The 17,352-nt window shown below is 33.1% G+C and overlaps 1 protein-coding gene across 15 annotated transcripts in view; it reads right to left on the reverse strand.

Moving 5' to 3' along the window:
• LOC128987974 (calcium uptake protein 1 homolog, mitochondrial) overlaps positions 1-17,352 on the reverse strand; it is a 51,089-nt gene that overhangs the window by 25,690 nt on the left and 8,047 nt on the right. For 12 of the 15 annotated variants that reach the window (XR_008490306.1, XR_008490307.1, XR_008490305.1 and 9 more), the window contains exons 3-7: positions 16,376-16,536; positions 12,648-12,828; positions 8,948-9,122; positions 6,004-6,041; positions 1,699-1,728 (exon numbers count right to left, since the gene is read on the reverse strand). Coding sequence is in view for 7 of the 15 variants with exons in the window: in XM_054409133.1 (XP_054265108.1) it covers positions 1,699-1,728; positions 6,004-6,041; positions 8,948-9,122; positions 12,648-12,828; positions 16,376-16,536 (585 nt within the window). In the remaining 8 variants the exon portion in view is untranslated. Of the gene's footprint in view, positions 1-1,698; positions 1,729-6,003; positions 6,042-8,947; positions 9,123-11,627; positions 11,791-12,647; positions 12,829-16,375; positions 16,537-17,352 lie in introns of all 15 variants that reach the window. The other 3 variants (XM_054409131.1, XM_054409134.1, XM_054409135.1) reach the window with 3 other exon arrangements.

The raw sequence follows: 17,352 nt of genomic DNA on the forward strand, positions 1-17,352 counted from the left end.
TTCCCATCGTAAGCTATGTCTGCTATAAACATACCTCTTACATCTAGTTCCCTCTGATCAGCATTCCTAAGTATACGGTCAGATTTCATAAGTTTTGCATGAATTACATTTGAAGGAATGGCTGTAACTTCTGCGCCTGAATCAAGTTTCGCTTTAACTAACTGGTTATTGATAAATATTTCTACATACCAAGAACTGGAGTCATAGCATGAAGCATTCACAGGTCCTAAATATGCTACTGAAGCTTCAGTGTTGTCAGGCTTGTCCAAACGTCTTATTTCGTTGAGTCTCTTCGTGTTGTCCGTTGTTTTAGTCTCTAATAATCTGCTTCTGCAATGTTTGGCAAAGTGACCGATTTATTGGCAGTAATGGCATGCTAAATCTTTAGCAGGGCATAAGTGCCTGGGGTGCATTGGACCTCCACAGTTCCAACAACATTCTTTCCTAGCTGTCTTTAAATCATGGGTTTTGTTAAATCTTGCACTTTGTTTTTGGTCTGATTTGATTCGGTCAACTTCTGCATGTTTTCCTTGGCATATCATTTCTAGTTCAGCTGCTTGTTTGCTGATAGACTCTTTTTGTTTGCATTTTTGAACTGCTTTTTCCAATGTAAGATTTGAATCTTCTTGTAATTGGGCCGATAAACGTTTATCAGTTATACCCACTACAATTCTATCACGTAGCCTATTAGTTCTGCTTTAAGGTTCTTGAATGAACAGTGTTCGGCCATTGAGCTTATGTCTTCCAGAAATGTATCAAATAATTCATCTGGTTGTTGTGATCTTGAATTAAACTTTGCTCGTTCGTATATGACATTTCTTTTGCCAGTAAATATGTTGTCAAAGGCTTCTGTTACAGATTCATATGAGGCTTTGTCATCTTCTGAGAGGTGTGCTGTTGATAATATATCCTCAGAATCAGGCCCCATACAGTAAATTAAGCAGCTTACTTGTTTTACTTGAGGTTCATTGTCCAGTCCTGATGCAATTCTATACCTTTCAAATCGCTTAAACCACTTTTCCCATAATTCTGGATATTTTGAATCAAAAGGTTCAGGAGGTTGAAACATGACTGATGTAGTCCTATTTTGCTGCTGTCTTGGTTCTAGAACATTATGTGTTTCTGATGATTGATTTGATTTGTTTCCTCTGATTGATAATCTATTGTTTTTTGGCATTTTTTTTTTTAAACTAAACCGCTGCCACCATGTCAAATAAAGAAGTTTTATATTGATTAACAATTTTTATCTTAGGAATAAAATGTTACCAACTGAATTATTTGTAAATACAATACAAAAACAATCTCCAGATGATCTTAATAATAACTAAATAAATATTAAAGAACAACAAACATATGACATCACCCAAAATATGTAAGAAAGAAATGCCCTGATTAATATTTTTCTTCTATCTAATGTCCTTTTGGACAAATATTGTTTTATAAAATATTTCCATAATTCTGTGTGCTTTAGTATCATGCTGTTTATATACATTACTCTCATTCAGGACAGAAATCATGCAGCCAAACATAACATAGACAAATTGTGCATGCACCTGAATAGTCATAACATTCTAACAATTTAATGACACTCTTCTACAATAAAGGGGGAAATTCTCAAATCAGAGTTTCGAGTGATCAAACCCCAAATGCAGAAAATCACCCAACCGTGTCCAGAGCCAAACTGATATTTGAAAATACCTTAATTGAAAAATCACACTCATGAAGATCCTAAAATCACAAGTATTGATTAACATTATAATATGTTTTTGATAATAATGTATTCCAAACAGGTGATTCTGGTCAAATTTAAATTTAATTTTTTAAATTTAAGATAATGAAGTGATCAAGTGTTATCAACTGTTTATAATTTTTTAACAGTAAGTAAACATGAAGCATTTAATGGAGTTTTAGTTTTTATAATGTAAAAAGAGGTGTTGTGATTAGATTAATTTTTAGGATTTCACTCAACATAAGTTGCTCAATTAGATAGTGCTAAAACCAAAAAATATTTTTCACTTTTTGAGAATAGTATTTTTACAATATTGGCTTAAAAGAAGACCAATGACTGCCTTTTAATTTTTGTTATCATCGTCTTTTAAGTACTAAGGATGTACATTCAATTTGGACCAGCTGTAGGCAATGCTTTGTGCACATAGAATGGAGTTGAACTTGTAATCAGTTCAGCTACTCTGTGATAGTGTAGAGAAATAAGGTTTGGTAAAATGCAAAACATAATAAATGGAGTGTGTAGATTCGTTACAAACTAAGCTAAATCCACTGCATTCTGTACATCGGTTATCTGTGATACAATTATAAATTATTTGTTGGGGTATTGTATATTTTTAAGGGGGTTATGCACATTATAGACTGTACACGTATAATACAAACAAGAGAATTCAGAAGACCTAATAAACAGAAAAAACGCATACTGTGAGTTTTGCTTTGAGATTTAACTATAGTATAAAACTTCTACGCAAGATTACATTTTTAGATCTTGTCCTTTTTTTATAACGCTACCATCTACATATCTCATGCTTTAACTAAACAGGATAAAACGCCACCAGTTTAACACCGACTCCAAAAATAAATTTAATTCACTAGAAACTACCATCTATTTCTACATCTTTCCTTAAAGCTTAACATAAAAATGCTCTCGCCATAATCGTGTTCTGCAAATTAAACGACTTAAAGTTAAAAGCGAGACACAGTGTGCTTGAATAAATTTGAAACAAGATGCATAAGCGGAGTAAAAGAAGAAGAATAAGAAGTAACCAGAGTGAGTGAAAGAGATAGGAAGTACCTCATCATGATTCTGTGAACAGAACGGACGCGAACAGATATTAGTAAACCAGCTGTGTGAATAAGGATTAGTAGAGTAAATACATTGGTGTGTATGTGGATTGTGGAAATGGTGTTGAGAAACTAGTTGATTTAGATATAAGTCGTATCTGTTCCTTATCTAAATCAACTATTTGAAATTGCAGTTGTTTTTCAATTTGAATTAATGTATGAACAACTATAGGCCAACATGAATGACAGCAAACCCTGATTAATCTGGCAGGGATTCCAAATTGTTTGGATTTATGAAAATTAGATTAAATACAATAGGCTTAACATTGATTAGAACAATCTATGCCAGAACCGTTTAGGTATCACTTACAATTAAAAATCCTAAACAACAAAAAAGATTGATAGCGTATTCAGTATTTTAAAACAAAGAATAAGAAAAGACGATACAGTGTATTAAATGTAATACAGTAGAACGTCAATAATCTGGGTTATTCGGGACCGAACTCCAACCGGATTATAAAATTATTTGGATAATCAAAATTACTTTCAAAAATGGCCAACATGCACAATTTGAGTAAAAAACTGTTTAATTGTATATTTTCTATTAAAGGTACAGCACAGAGTCTAAAAGAGATATGAATTTCAATAATATTTTATGTTCAAGCACTGTTTTGTATTTAATTTACAGGTGTTTTGTGTATTAAATCCCACACTACAAATTTGAGCTTTAAAAAATGTATGACAGGCTTTTTACTGTGATAGTGGTTAGTTTTTTTACAGCTAAATTAAAAAAGGTACAAAATTGTATTTCTTCCTTGAGACAAATTTGGATTATTGACGGTCCAGTGTTTTGACATTATCGACGTTCTACAGTACATACATTTTTAATTTTATTTTATGGCTAACAGTAATCATGAAAATGGCATAGTTACTCGGGGCTCTCTATCCACCAACACCGTTGCCCTAATATGCAAAGTGACGAGAATGCACTTCTAATCAGAAAACGACGCAATAAGGCTGTGTAGTTTAAATGTGTCTACATTCCAAACATGAAGTATGGAATTTGTATACACTGTTAAATGGCTTTTTGAATCTGGATGTGAATTCCATGTTAATGGAGACATGATTAATGAGGGTTTAGGCATACTGTGTGATGTTTTCCATAAAATGGTCTATAAACACTAAGACCTCAGTGTAGAAAAAATAAACGTTTAAAATTATCTATATTAAAACTTGAGTTTAGTATAAAAAGTGGTAAGTAATTTAATTTATGTCTAATCAGTGTGATAAATTCAAGAGTAGAATCAACAGAAATAATTTGAAAATATAAATTGCACATTATTACAAAAGAGTTTTGAAGTTGTAATAGAATTGTGATAAAACAATTGAAAAACATCAAAGTAGACAGTAATTATATATACAACATATATGTATAATACAGCAGACATTCTAGTGAAAGCGTGTTATGCAGACAGACCGAACAGAACAACCATTCCACAGACAAATTTACTTTACTTTTAAGTTTATCACTGGAATTGGTTTATTAACTTGTATTAATTAATGTACAACCCTCCAAGTACTAAATATTACTACTTAAAATTATTGGACAACTTTAATACTGTCATAGTAGCCTACTAAATCACAGTTAAAATACTTCTTAGTAATTTTATAGAATTTTTACAGCGTTGATTTTTTTTACCTTGTGATTCAGAGAACTTTTAATTGAGTTTAGTCTAGTAGTCTTTTAAAATTTTCTTTCAGCTTTTCCTTCAATTATAAAATGAACATTTTGAATAGATAACTTACAAAATAAGTGATTTGAAATTATTATTTTTTTATCACAATTTAAAACTAAAAGTTAATATGTTTATCGTGTTACATGAAAGAAAATATAATAGAAATCAAATAAAAAATAATGATGCAATTAGGAGGTCAATATAGGTTAAATTTGTAAATGGCTTTTAATTAACCTTATGTTGAAAATACTTAAAAAATAAAAAAAAAGGAAAACTACTTGGAGGGTTATAGAAAGTTTTTACAAGACAATTTAGTTTAACAGGACAAAGTTACTTGGTTAAACAGTGCAATTTAACACTCAATTAATAACATTTAAGTAATTTCCCATATTTAAAACAACTGAATCATTCACTAAATATTTTTTTTATTTCACTCACACTAGACAAAAAATATTTCCTCTACAGCCTACAATGAGGAGCAAGATATCCTTTAATATACCGGTTCTGATATTGTTTCTATAATATAAAAAATAATTTAAAAAAATTAATATGGATGAAAAGTTAACATTCTTTAAAAATAAGCACGAATTCCATGTCTATAGTGAGCTTTAAATAAATGAAAATTATTATACTGTTCAGCTTGATATGATACATTTAACACCAACTTATTAGATTTTACGCAATAACTTATCTCACAAATAAAAACTAACCAACAATGTAAACCTAAAGTATTATAATAAAAAAAACATGATCTTATTTTATTTTTATTTTAATCACAATTTATTTAGGCAGCAACAGACCATTCAATATGTCATGGTTTGATGAGAAATAATACAATATTACAATTTTAAAAAACTTTTAGAATAGAATTTGTCATTGCAATCTTTTTTATCTGAATGTTATAATAAAGAGTGCTAAGAGAGTTAATTTTCATTGTTTCATTTTCATTCGTTTTCAAGAATTATAAGATATTAATAAGATGAATAAAACTTTAGGAATACAATTGTTTGTTATGTGCATAACATGTTTATGCATTAACATTAACTCATAAACAACAAACATATTTGCTGAGGGTAGCTTAGTCAAACTTTCTTTATTTACTTAACAAGAGCGGGTAACAAATTATGGAAAAATATTTTTTTACATCTTATCAGGCTATATGTTAGAAATGGCAGGTGAAATAGAAATGCCTCCTTAAACTGCAAAGCTTCACATAGTTTAACTTTTCAACAATGTTACAACTTTTGTTACAACAATGTTAAAACCAAAAAACACAAAACTGATAACAAAGTTTAAAATGTAAAAAACAATATAAAACACAAAGTGAGGAAAAAAATATTGGTCAAAAAACAAACCAAAAAATTTCTCAAACTCACTGTTCAAAAATAATTTTATCTTTAGTCAAAATTAAAAAACACAATTTAAATACAAAATACAGATTGTTAGTTATGTTAAATAACATACATAATAAACTCACCTTTGGGTCATATCGTTTGTATTGGTCCAAACCAAGGCCTGAAAAATTGTAAAAAATGTTAGAAATCAAAATCAAACTAGATCTATTAGTTTACGATTTCCTAAATATGTACACCTAGCCACAAAAGGCTAATTGATTAAAAATATATACTGTATAAAGTACAGTAGCACAGTTTTACTTAAAAAGAGTATTTACGATTATAAAGGTTTAAGGTCTTTATTTTTTTTTCATATACATTAAAAACAACAATACACTGTTGACTGTAGTAACATGGAGATCATATCAATAGTTAGCATCTCAATTTAAACGGCAAACAAAATGCCTTCCAAACAGAAAATTCCCATTTATTTTTTCAACGGTGGGTTTGTTCTATCCTTAAAAGGTGTTTAAGCCACAATTGTGTAAACGATTATTTTAAGAACGAAAATTTAAAATATAAATAATAATAGTACCTTTTACTTTCTTTAAGTGAGGTGCCCTATGAGAATCACATATTTTTTAATTATACAAGTAATTTAAGTTTTAATAATAATTGTGAAATCGAACTGCCAAATAATAAATCCTGTAAAAATTTCAAATGAAACTCCTTTTACTCTTTGACTGATAGAAAGATTAAAAAACAAACATTACTTCTTTATATTTACTAGGCCTACAAGAGAAAGATTCTCATAAAAATTAATAGCATTATAAATTTATAATAACTATTTCAATTATTTAACATTTTTTAGACTCACCAGACAAAATACAAAATATTTGTTAAGTTGAGAAACACTACACCCTGACAATCTACGTTAAGGCAAGCAAGCATTGTTTAGTGTGCAAAAAGCAAATGGCAGCACCAATTTCAATCATGCGTTAATCAAGCATCATTTAAGTGTTATTTTTAAAAAAAGCTAGTGCAAATCTCTATTTGTGCATTAAAACCAGTAACTAACATGAAACATTTTCAACTACTTACAAAAGGTGCAAAAATAATTGATACTACTCACTAAATAGACTATGGAAATAGAAAACATAAATTATCGATGGTCGGCATTTCACATCAGCTGCAAAGAAGCTAAAAATGCTGCACTAGAAATCAGCAAATAAAAGTTACACTCAACAACAGTGTAGAAAAATCAAGCAGAAAATAATCCATCAGCATATGGTACAACTTAATTAAAGCTAGGACCTTAAAATAAAATAATAAACAAAATCTAAGCATTTACAAAATGTAACGGTTTGGCTAAACTTTGGCAAGTGACTTTAAATTTGTTATTGGCGTGGAAGAAAGAAAAGAAACATAGTAACAAAATATCTAGGTTAACAAATTATAGTTTTAGTTTTTAATGGTTTCCTTTTTTTGTGCATCAATAAATAAAAAACATAGTACATTTAAAATTCCTATGTTATTTTTATAGAAAATAAGTAGCCGGTTGTAGTTTGCTTCTTCTCTTACAATTTATTACCTACCCTGTAGCAGCAAATCTAAGTAATCACTAAACCTTATGTTATATTAACAGGTCTGTAACTTTTAACGTCTGTAATTTTTTAGGAAAAATTTCAGTGAAAATCCAATCAGGAAATTTTTTGCTCAGGCTACAGGTTTGCTGAGGCAGGGGTATTTTAGCTTGAAAGTAAATTGATACCAAAGTTACACCAAACATTTTAAAAGCTCTATCAAATCATTGTATCTGGCTTTTACAATTTTTAGTCTAGTCCAGCGGTTCCTAAATGGTGGTACGCGAACCACTGGTGGAGTACTAGGGTGGTAGCATTCAAGTATACAAAGCTTCTGCCGATATAAATACATAAAATTATTCATTAGTTTTATAAAATTTAGTTTTTAAACTAAAAATATTATTATTCAAAAAAACTATAATTAATATTAGAATCTTAATATGTTTAAGAAATCACATTTTCTGTAGGAATTTTGGATTGAACTATACACTCCCCGTGCCATCCCTCATAGCAGCCGTCTCCGTCCCGAGTCTCAGTGGATGTGACTCATGTCTCGACGTTCCTCCCTCCCACCACCTCCCTCAATTTCTCTTTGTTTTGATGTTTTGAGTTTTTGTACGTTGTTTTGACACTGGTGATATCAGTTTAAAATAATTGACTGATTTATTATTAGTTTGGACTTTAGTTTTACGTTTTATTTGTCAAATTTGGAATCAATACTATTTTTTATAATTCTGAAAACAAATGTTCTCCTTTATTTTTAATTATACTATCTAACTAACATTGGTTTGCATTATGTATTTCATTGTTTAAAATAAACACACGGTACTTGATGTAAATTTATATTTTCTATTTTTTTATACACCACCTTATTTAGTTATTGAGGTAGTGGTACCGGTACTCCAACAATAAAAAAAATATCAATATGAACCCCTGTCTAGTCTAAACAATTTTTACCTTAACAAAAATTTAATTGAACCCATATTTGTGTGTACCTGTTTTTTTTTTTGTTTTTTTTTTACAATAGATTTAATGAATAACATATTCTCTTCTGTATTCTCACTCCGTTGCAAAGCACGGGCAGAGCAACTATTTTTATTAATGTTGTCAATTTTACTTCCACACAGCTCATAGAATTAAACTTAACTTAACTGGTTTGACTATCAGTAAATGGTAGGTATGTAACCATTTTCAACAGTATATTGAAATAGCTATGGACCATGTAACTATCTTCTGTGATCTCACTCAGTTGTGAAGCATGTGTAAAGCAAATGGTAATAAAATAAACTTCATTACACTTTGAAACCATACACACTCATCGATAGAGCTTTAAACAATTAAACCTAAGTAAAAATTGTCTATAAACAGAAAGTTAAAGCTATTGATATTGTAAATATAACTTCATCAATGTGCCACCGACAAATGTTTTCAATTTATTACTAACAATATGCTTTAACCTTCTATTTGCCAAACCTAGTTTCCAAGGAACATAATCAGTAAGTACCATCTGGTTGCTTGATGCCAGGGGTCATTGACCTGAGAAAGTCGTCAGGGGTCATAAACACTTCGTGAGACTCGGCCCCGGACGAGTGAACGTGCGAAACTTGCAGAGTGGCAAAGTATCGGAAAACCTTATCAGGCGTGGAGAAATGTCTTATGCGGTTCTCGTACTCTATAATCTGACAGCAAAAAAACATGTGAACGTATTCCACCATTAGTCAACACAGCTGACGAAATATTTACGTAGAAGATGTGCTGGGAATGCTATAAATAATAAATATAAGTAATGATCGAGATATTGAATGTATAAAATAAGTTAGTATAGTTATATTTATTGTACTACGTAACAAACATGTGAATTCTTGTTGATAAAGAACTGCCAGTGGACACAAAGAAGGGTGGACCTTTTCTGTTAATTCACCAACTCCAAATAACTTGTATGTAACAATACACAATCGAGGTTTAGTGTCTTCATTCTAACCCAATCTAACCACAAAACAATACTTTAAAGCATAGAAACAAAAACGTCAGTGATCCCAGGTTGGTAAGTGCACTTCTATGCCATCATGGATGAAACAGAAATCATCCCCGTTTATTTGAGTGGCTTAAAAGAGGTGTTTGATTATTGGGTATGTTTGGGAAAACATACCCAATAATCAAAAACATACCCAATAATCAAAAACATACCCAATAAATAATCAAACGCCCCTTTTAAGCCACTCAAATAAACAATTTCTTCCTCAACCATTATCATTAGAAGAAATCAAATCAATAGTTTTTTCTTTTAAAAATGAATTTTCTATTGGTTATGATGGCATCTCCACGCCTATTATTAAAACAGTAATTGACTATTTAAAATATCCATTATGTCATCTTGTAAACTCTTCTTTTATTACAGGTATTTTTCCTGAAAAATTTAATATTTCTAAAATTAAACCATTTTTTAAAAAGAAAGACCCCACTATACCTTCAAAATATATAGACCTACATCTTTATTACCTTCCTTTTCTAAGATATTTGAAAAAGCATAAAATTAACAGAATTTCTGTTACAACTTAATAGATAAAGAACAACATGGGTTTCAATCCGGAAAGTCTGTGATTAGTGCTAGTGTTAAGTTCATTTAATCAGTAATAGACTCAGTGGATACGAGAAATAATGTTCCTGGGGTCTTTATAGACCTGAGCAAGGCTTTTGATAGTGAGTCACACTCCAAGCTGGTAAATATCTGGTTTTGTTTGGGTATCAAGGGGTGAGCTTTAGCTTGGCTTCAATTCAATTCAGTTCAATTATATTTAAATACCCCCGCCGCAGCAAACCTGCCGACTTAGGGAATTCCCATTTGTCTGAATTGATTTTCAATGAAATCAATTTCAATAACATTAGGCTTATCGAGTACCTAGGTTTGCTGCTACAAGGAAACTAATAACAAGTTTTAACAATATAATTTAATTGTATAACGCCATTCTGGTGCAACATGTTGTACTCTTGAATAAAGATTATATGTTTATGTCTATGACTAACCAAATTCAACCTGAAATAACCTAATCCTAAATTGGAGATAGGGATAATTATAAAATTCCAACTGAAAAAAACGTAGTGAATTAACGGAAAAGGTCCAGATGGGTGAATAAATAAATAACTGGTTAGAAGTGACAAACATGTAGCTCAGTTGTAGCGTCTTGAGCTAATTAAATAGACATTAGCAATTCAAAATCAACCTAATGAGCTTGTTATCTGGTAAAGTCCACTGGTTTCATGAAAGTGAACCATTGGTTGTGAATTTTAGGTTCTAAACCAGTATTTGTCCAACTATATACAGGATCGCTCAACATTGTGACATCACTTTGGGTGTACAGTGTAAATATGTTCAAAAACTAATATACATTGTAGTAAACAAAATTATAATATATGTGGCACTGGATAGATTTATATATAAAGAAACTTCTTACAACAGATTTGGAAACAATGGAGTCAATCAGCATTCAATAGTGGAAGCCTTTACAGATTTTCTCGGTTCCACCTAAAAAGTTGGTAGAACTAATTAGTTCCAGACGAATAACATCACAATAGATCTGCACCTGTAGATTAGTTTTCCACCAATGCATTAACAACACCCCTATTGCTATAGAAGCCAATACAACTTCAGTTGCAACAGTTTCCAGGTTCACCTTAGAGGTTTGTTAAATTACTTAGTTCCAGAAAAATAGTACCATAAAATATCTGCACCTGCTGAGTCGTTTTACTGAGTCTTTAAACAACTGAGTTCTTTGCAGCCGAGATAAGCAGTTCCCAATTCAACCTAAAATCGTTGTTAACAAACAGGTTCGAGAAAAATAGCATAAAAAAATAACTGCTCCTGTTAATTTGTTTTACTGAGCCTTGACAATCAAAGCCTTTGCAGTCAAGTTGTAACAGCTCCCAGTTCCACCTACAAAGATAGTTAAACAACAAGTTCTGAAAAACAACATCATAAAAGAACTACACCTGACGAGTAGCTTCACCCAGCTAAAGTCATCTCTACAATCGGAGCATTAAATTGTTCCCACCTAAAAAGTTAATAAAAGCAAGGACTGGATAGCATTAGAGAGTTAGGAAGCACCCTCAACCAATTGCCGGTGCCTGAGACCTAACAGGTTGTAGAAGTGACTACATCATGCACAACCGAGGGAACACTGCTTTACCCTCGGGTTGTTTCATGTCCGGCGTGATAGCTCGTAGCAAATCCACCGGAGTCATGTATATCTCCGAGCTGCCGTCAGTCGTGGACATCTTCACCGTGGCGAAGTAGCGGAATATCTTATCGGGCGTGGAGTACAGTCTCATGCGGTTCTCATACTCTTTAATCTAACAATACTTTCTGCTTAGAAACATTTATATTTGCAGTACGGCATTGAAAAATTTATAGAAATTGAGACTGATTGGCCATAGATTAATGGACGTTTGTTTAAGAAAGGGTTGCAGCTATTTAAATTTGCCCTGAAACAGTTTACCCAGAAAAGAGCTTAAGGTACATACAGATATGCTAATGAAGCAACGAGATCAATTAGATATAAAATGTTCAAAGTGATCGCTAAAACATGATTATCAGCTTAACACCAATCACACTATATCTATTTGGTTTGTTCAGGCTCCAAGTTGTATATAGGGGTTTCTCAGTGTGTTTGATAGTTGTAATTACAATGAGTAAATGTTGTTACATAATTTGAACAAATCTGTCCAAATGATGGTGGTTGTAAAAGAACTCAGTTTAAATAGAGCCAGCCCTTTTGTAACAAACCCAATTTTGTGATTTCTATTGAGATTCAGTGTTTTAATAACAAACTCATAACTCTTTAAATGAGCAAAGGGTGCTCACAGTAAATTTTCTTAAGAGGCAAACTGGTGTAGGGTTATTGTTTTGGAGTGAGAGATGTTATATTAAATGCTTTAATTAAAAAAAAAAAAATCAGAATAGTATTTAAAAAGAGTTTACATTGTATATTGTGTTTTTTAGAGAACTCCAACTGAAAGGATTATAAGAAATTTTGAAGCTTTGGAGAAGCTTTTATGACCTGGAGCCTGTTTCATAATAAACTACAAATCATAAGTTGTAACTTGTAATTTCAATTAGATTTCCATTGGGCGATCAGCTAGTTTGTATTTTTTTATTATGAAACAGGCGCGACATCATTAGTACTGTAAACTGGGTTGTATATATTTACCTTACGATCTCTGAAGCCCACTTTTTCTTTGATGCGTTTCTTTTTCTTTGTTCCTTCTTCTTCTCCCTCTGTTACCTTCACTTCTCCATCAGACTGATCTACAACACGAGCTGCCGAAGCAGCCTCGACTTTGGGAAACTCGGGAACTTTTGATTTCTTACTGTTGTACAAGTCCACAAAGCTTGGAAAAATGGCAAAAAAAATTATGAAACCACAATAGTGCCTGGTTAACTCTAAATAAAAATACGTATTTACAGTCCACGAGAGTCTGCAGTTGAGGGGGGAACCTATTTCTCAAATGACATCGAAGGAGCCAATGAGGACTGTGCGTTGTTGCTAAATCTAATAATAATAGCTGATTTGTATTTATTGTTTAGTATATTTCAATTAGTGTCAAAAAGTAGTGAACGGGTGATGTTGCAACGTCGCACTAGTCCAGTCTTGGTATTGGCCTCCACCTACTGCAGACTCTCGTGGCCTCTAGTATAGATATGTTTCAGTCCATTCCTAAAAGTTAGAAAACTCTAAAGATTAATTGAATTTTTTTGACAAAAAATACACAATTAAAAAAAAAATACCTAGCCTAGTTTACCAACACATTGCTTTGCTAAGCCAATCTGGACACCTGACGTACGATGATTAATCATTGATAAAGAAAACCCCTCAATATATTTCATATAAGTTTGCCAAAAGACTGTTTAATAATTAATATATAAACAGTCATATGTTTTTCAATTGTTTTGTAAACAGAAAATATCTTTTTAATGGAGGATGAAATTACATTTTTGATGCCTGCCAAATGAGTATCCAATTGTTTTGATCGAGTATCTAACTGTGCCGAAATCTTTACTAGTAACATACTCACCGGGTCTGCTGGTGGTTCTCCTAATTTTGCCATTTCTTCTTAAAGTCCTGTCACGGTCGCCAATTGATATCGTCACTATACTGCACGTGATTCAATTCCTTTGATATCACGGACGATTAATATCAAACATTAGAAATGACAAAATAAATTTTAACAAAAACTAGGTATCTTCTTTATTGTTTTCAACAAAACAACATCCTAAACTATTTTCTGTTTAGAGGTATAGAGATCCTGCGTCAGACAGAGACGTTTGAGGACTCATCGGCCATCCCGGGAGGTATAGAGATCCTGCGTCAGACAGAGACGTTTGAGGACTCATCGGCCATCCCGGGAGGTATAGAGATCCTGCGTCAGACAGAGACGTTTGAGGACTCATCGGCCATTCCGGGAGGTATAGAGATCCTACGTCAGACAGAGACGTTTGATGACTCATCAGCTATCTTGGGAGATAGACAAGAGATCTTTCGACGGACAGTGATGGTCGAGGACTCATCAGCCATCTTGGGAGATAGACAAGAGATCCTGCGGCCAACAGAGAGGGTCGAGGACTCAACGGTCATCACAGGAGGTGCAGAAGAGATCTTGCGACGGACAGTGATGGTCGAGGACTCATCAGCCATCTTGGGAGATAGACAAGAGATCCTGCGGCCAACAGAGAGGGTCGAGGACTCAACGGTCATCACAGGAGGTGCAGAAGAGATCTTGCGACGGACAGTGATGGTCGAGGACTCATCAGCCATCTTGGGAGATAGACAAGAGATCCTGCGGCCAACAGAGAGGGTCAAGGACTCAACGGTCATCACAGGAGGTGCAGAAGAGATCTTGCGACGGACAGTGATCGTCGAGGACTCATCAGCCATCTCGGGAGATGAGGATGGGATCCTGCATTGGACCGATGCTCCTGGGGTCACGTCAACCGCAAAGGACACCGAGATACGACCTGAACTCAATGTTACGTCGTGTGAATATTTCGAGGAGGCCAAGGATACGATGAGAGGGAAGGAGCAAGAACTGAAGATCAGGCAGTGGGACAAGATGGTCCCTAAACACTGCAACAGGCAACATTGTCTGTTACAGTACCAACAAAAGGTGGAAAGGGAAAGGAAGACCAAAAAGATAGAATACCTTTACTTACAACTGAGAAATCGTCAGAAGTTGCGGCAGGTCAACCAGTCTGAGAGTTATGGTGAAGGTAGTGGAAGAGTAAGGAAAGAGAATGGTGGAAAATATGTGGAATCTGCAAGTGAAGAAGGAAGTAATGAAGAGGGACGGAGAAAGAAAGCAAGACCTTCTAAGAGAAAGACACTTAAAAAGAAAAACACCACATATTCCAAGAAAAAGAGGTTCAAGTGCAGAAATGACTCTAGATCCAAATTTAACACCTAGTTTTAAAATTTTCAAAAAAATATATTGAGGGTTTTGGGGGGGATGATTGACGTACGATGATTAATCATTGATAAAGAAAACCCCTCAATATATTTCATATAAGTTTGCCAAAAGACTGTTTAATAATTAATATATAAACAGTCATATGTTTTTCAATTGTTTTGTAAACAGAAAATAGTTTAGGATGTTGTTTTGTTGAAAACAATAAAGAAGATACCTAGTTTTTGTTAAAATTTATTTTGTCATTTCTAATGTTTGATATTAATCGTCCGTGATATCAAAGGAATTGAATCACGTGCAGTATAGTGACGATATCACACCACAGATTTACAAGCCAATTGTGTAAAAGGATTTGAGATGAATTAATTAGCTTTTCTCCTGCCTATGATCAAAAGCTAAGCCTGATGATCGAGGACAGCTGGGTCCAGTTTCGAACCATCAAAAAGCTACTAACTTTTCTCAGGTTTGAACCAGAAATCTTTTGATTACTAGGCAAGCACTATGACCACTCAGCTACCCTGATATCATAACCATCAACTCACACGATCGCGGAAAAAACAAGATTGCTACGAAATAGTCAATTTTTTATCGCTAATCTTCAGACACTTTCTTCACACGAAAATATTGGGGACTAGCAGACCACGATGACAGATTATAAGTCTAAACTCCAGACTAATTTTTTTTTAAGGATTAAGTACAACCTTAATATACAACTCAACACTTTTAGATCTAACACACAGAGCCAAAGTTACATATTTGTAACAAAATATAAAATTACATAGCTAACACTCCAGAATACTGTATATATATATCATTGTATGTTTCTGTAAGTTATTCCTCTTTTTATCCCAACATCTCACTTTCGCTCCATCCTTCTCCAGCGCCCACTCAAGATAGCGAAATCCTCAACATGTGACCAAGTATTTCTGTTGTGTCTTTAATGTGATCAATATAGTAAAAGTGTTAACCAATTACAATCCCGTTATTATTGATAACCCATAAACCAATACATGATTCCATATTTCCTCGATTTCACAAACTTTAGAAAAATATGAAACTGAAATTGATTGACCAAACAAAATTGATTGTAACTATAAGATAATACCATAGATAAAACATACTCCCTTAGTAGATTTGTCATCCTTATGGAACAGCTGAAGCCAATTTTATTGTTAGTTCTGTACGTTCAACTGTAGAGGTTATGTTTTGTTTACAATTTGTTTCCCGTTATTACGGTCATTTAAAATGTCGTTTAACCAAATAATACGATCTAATCATAAACAATAACTTGTCTCCTAGTTATATAACCAAACAGTAAAGCACAAATCAAGAAATTAACTCTAAAATAATAGAAACAAAATTGTGTCGACACTAGCGCCCAGTGTGGCGTACATGAACTAGACACGAAAAGCGTGCTTCAAAATTTACAATGGGATGAGAAGTCTACTTGTGTTGGTTAGTCTATGTTAATACTTACTAGTCAAAGTCTAGAATGGTACACAACATTGCGAGGCCAAGGAATGCATGCCACAATTTCCCGATAAATGGTGTAGGAGGCTCCTTGTGGTTTATGTTCTTGTAGTATCGAACAATGTTGTAGCTGGGTTCATGGGTTCGTTTCAATAGCATTGACTTGAACTGAAACAAATAATTTCAACTAAAGCTGCAAGAAATTTTCTACACAAACATTTTTAATAATTATTTGCAGTTATATATATTGCCAGATAGCCAATCAGTTGCTGTTGTTAGATTGCAGTGGCTTGGCTTTAAAGAAGAAATAAGAGCCTTGTGTTATCTTTGTTTTAATATATAGATTTTTTTTTTGAAGAGATACCCTACCTCAGTTTTTCACTTCATTTTAAGAAATGTAGAAAGAGTAGACCAGCACAGCAAACAAACACTTTTGTTCTGAAGGAGGAAACAGCTGTTTTGAATACATGCACTGCAAGGATAGGGACCGCGTCTTGTTGTACCACCGTCTAGTTGTTCCCACGTGTAGTTGTACTTCGTACCTTGGGACAACTAGTCGTAGGTACAACTAGACGAGGGTCTACCCGACAAGTTGTATCTTGCAGATTTTTAAGAGGTACAACTAGACGTAGTGACAACTAGACGTAGGTACAGCTAGACGTGAATGCCATGAGCAAGTGGTATCGCCCAGCTACCATGGATGCGTCTACTTGTACCTACGTCTACTTGTGCCTAGTAGTCTATGTGTCCCCTTCGATTTGTCATCTTTTTAAATGGTTACTGAATGAGTACCTAGTTTTAATGATACCCTTTTTAAATCAGAGACTGCATATTCCATGTCAATTGAGTAGCATTGAAAAACTTTTTTTCAACTTAGAATGAGGATTACCAAATGTTATTTATTAAATATTATCATGCAATTTCATACATTCGTTCCAAATATCTTTACATTTGTAGTGCAAGTTTACTTTGTTTAACTATCTT

The sequence above is a fragment of the Macrosteles quadrilineatus genome, unplaced genomic scaffold (assembly GCF_028750875.1).
Source record: "Macrosteles quadrilineatus isolate MER2022 unplaced genomic scaffold, UCM_ALF_1.0 Scaffold_2__2_contigs__length_208266976, whole genome shotgun sequence".
NCBI lineage: Eukaryota > Metazoa > Arthropoda > Insecta > Hemiptera > Cicadellidae > Macrosteles > Macrosteles quadrilineatus.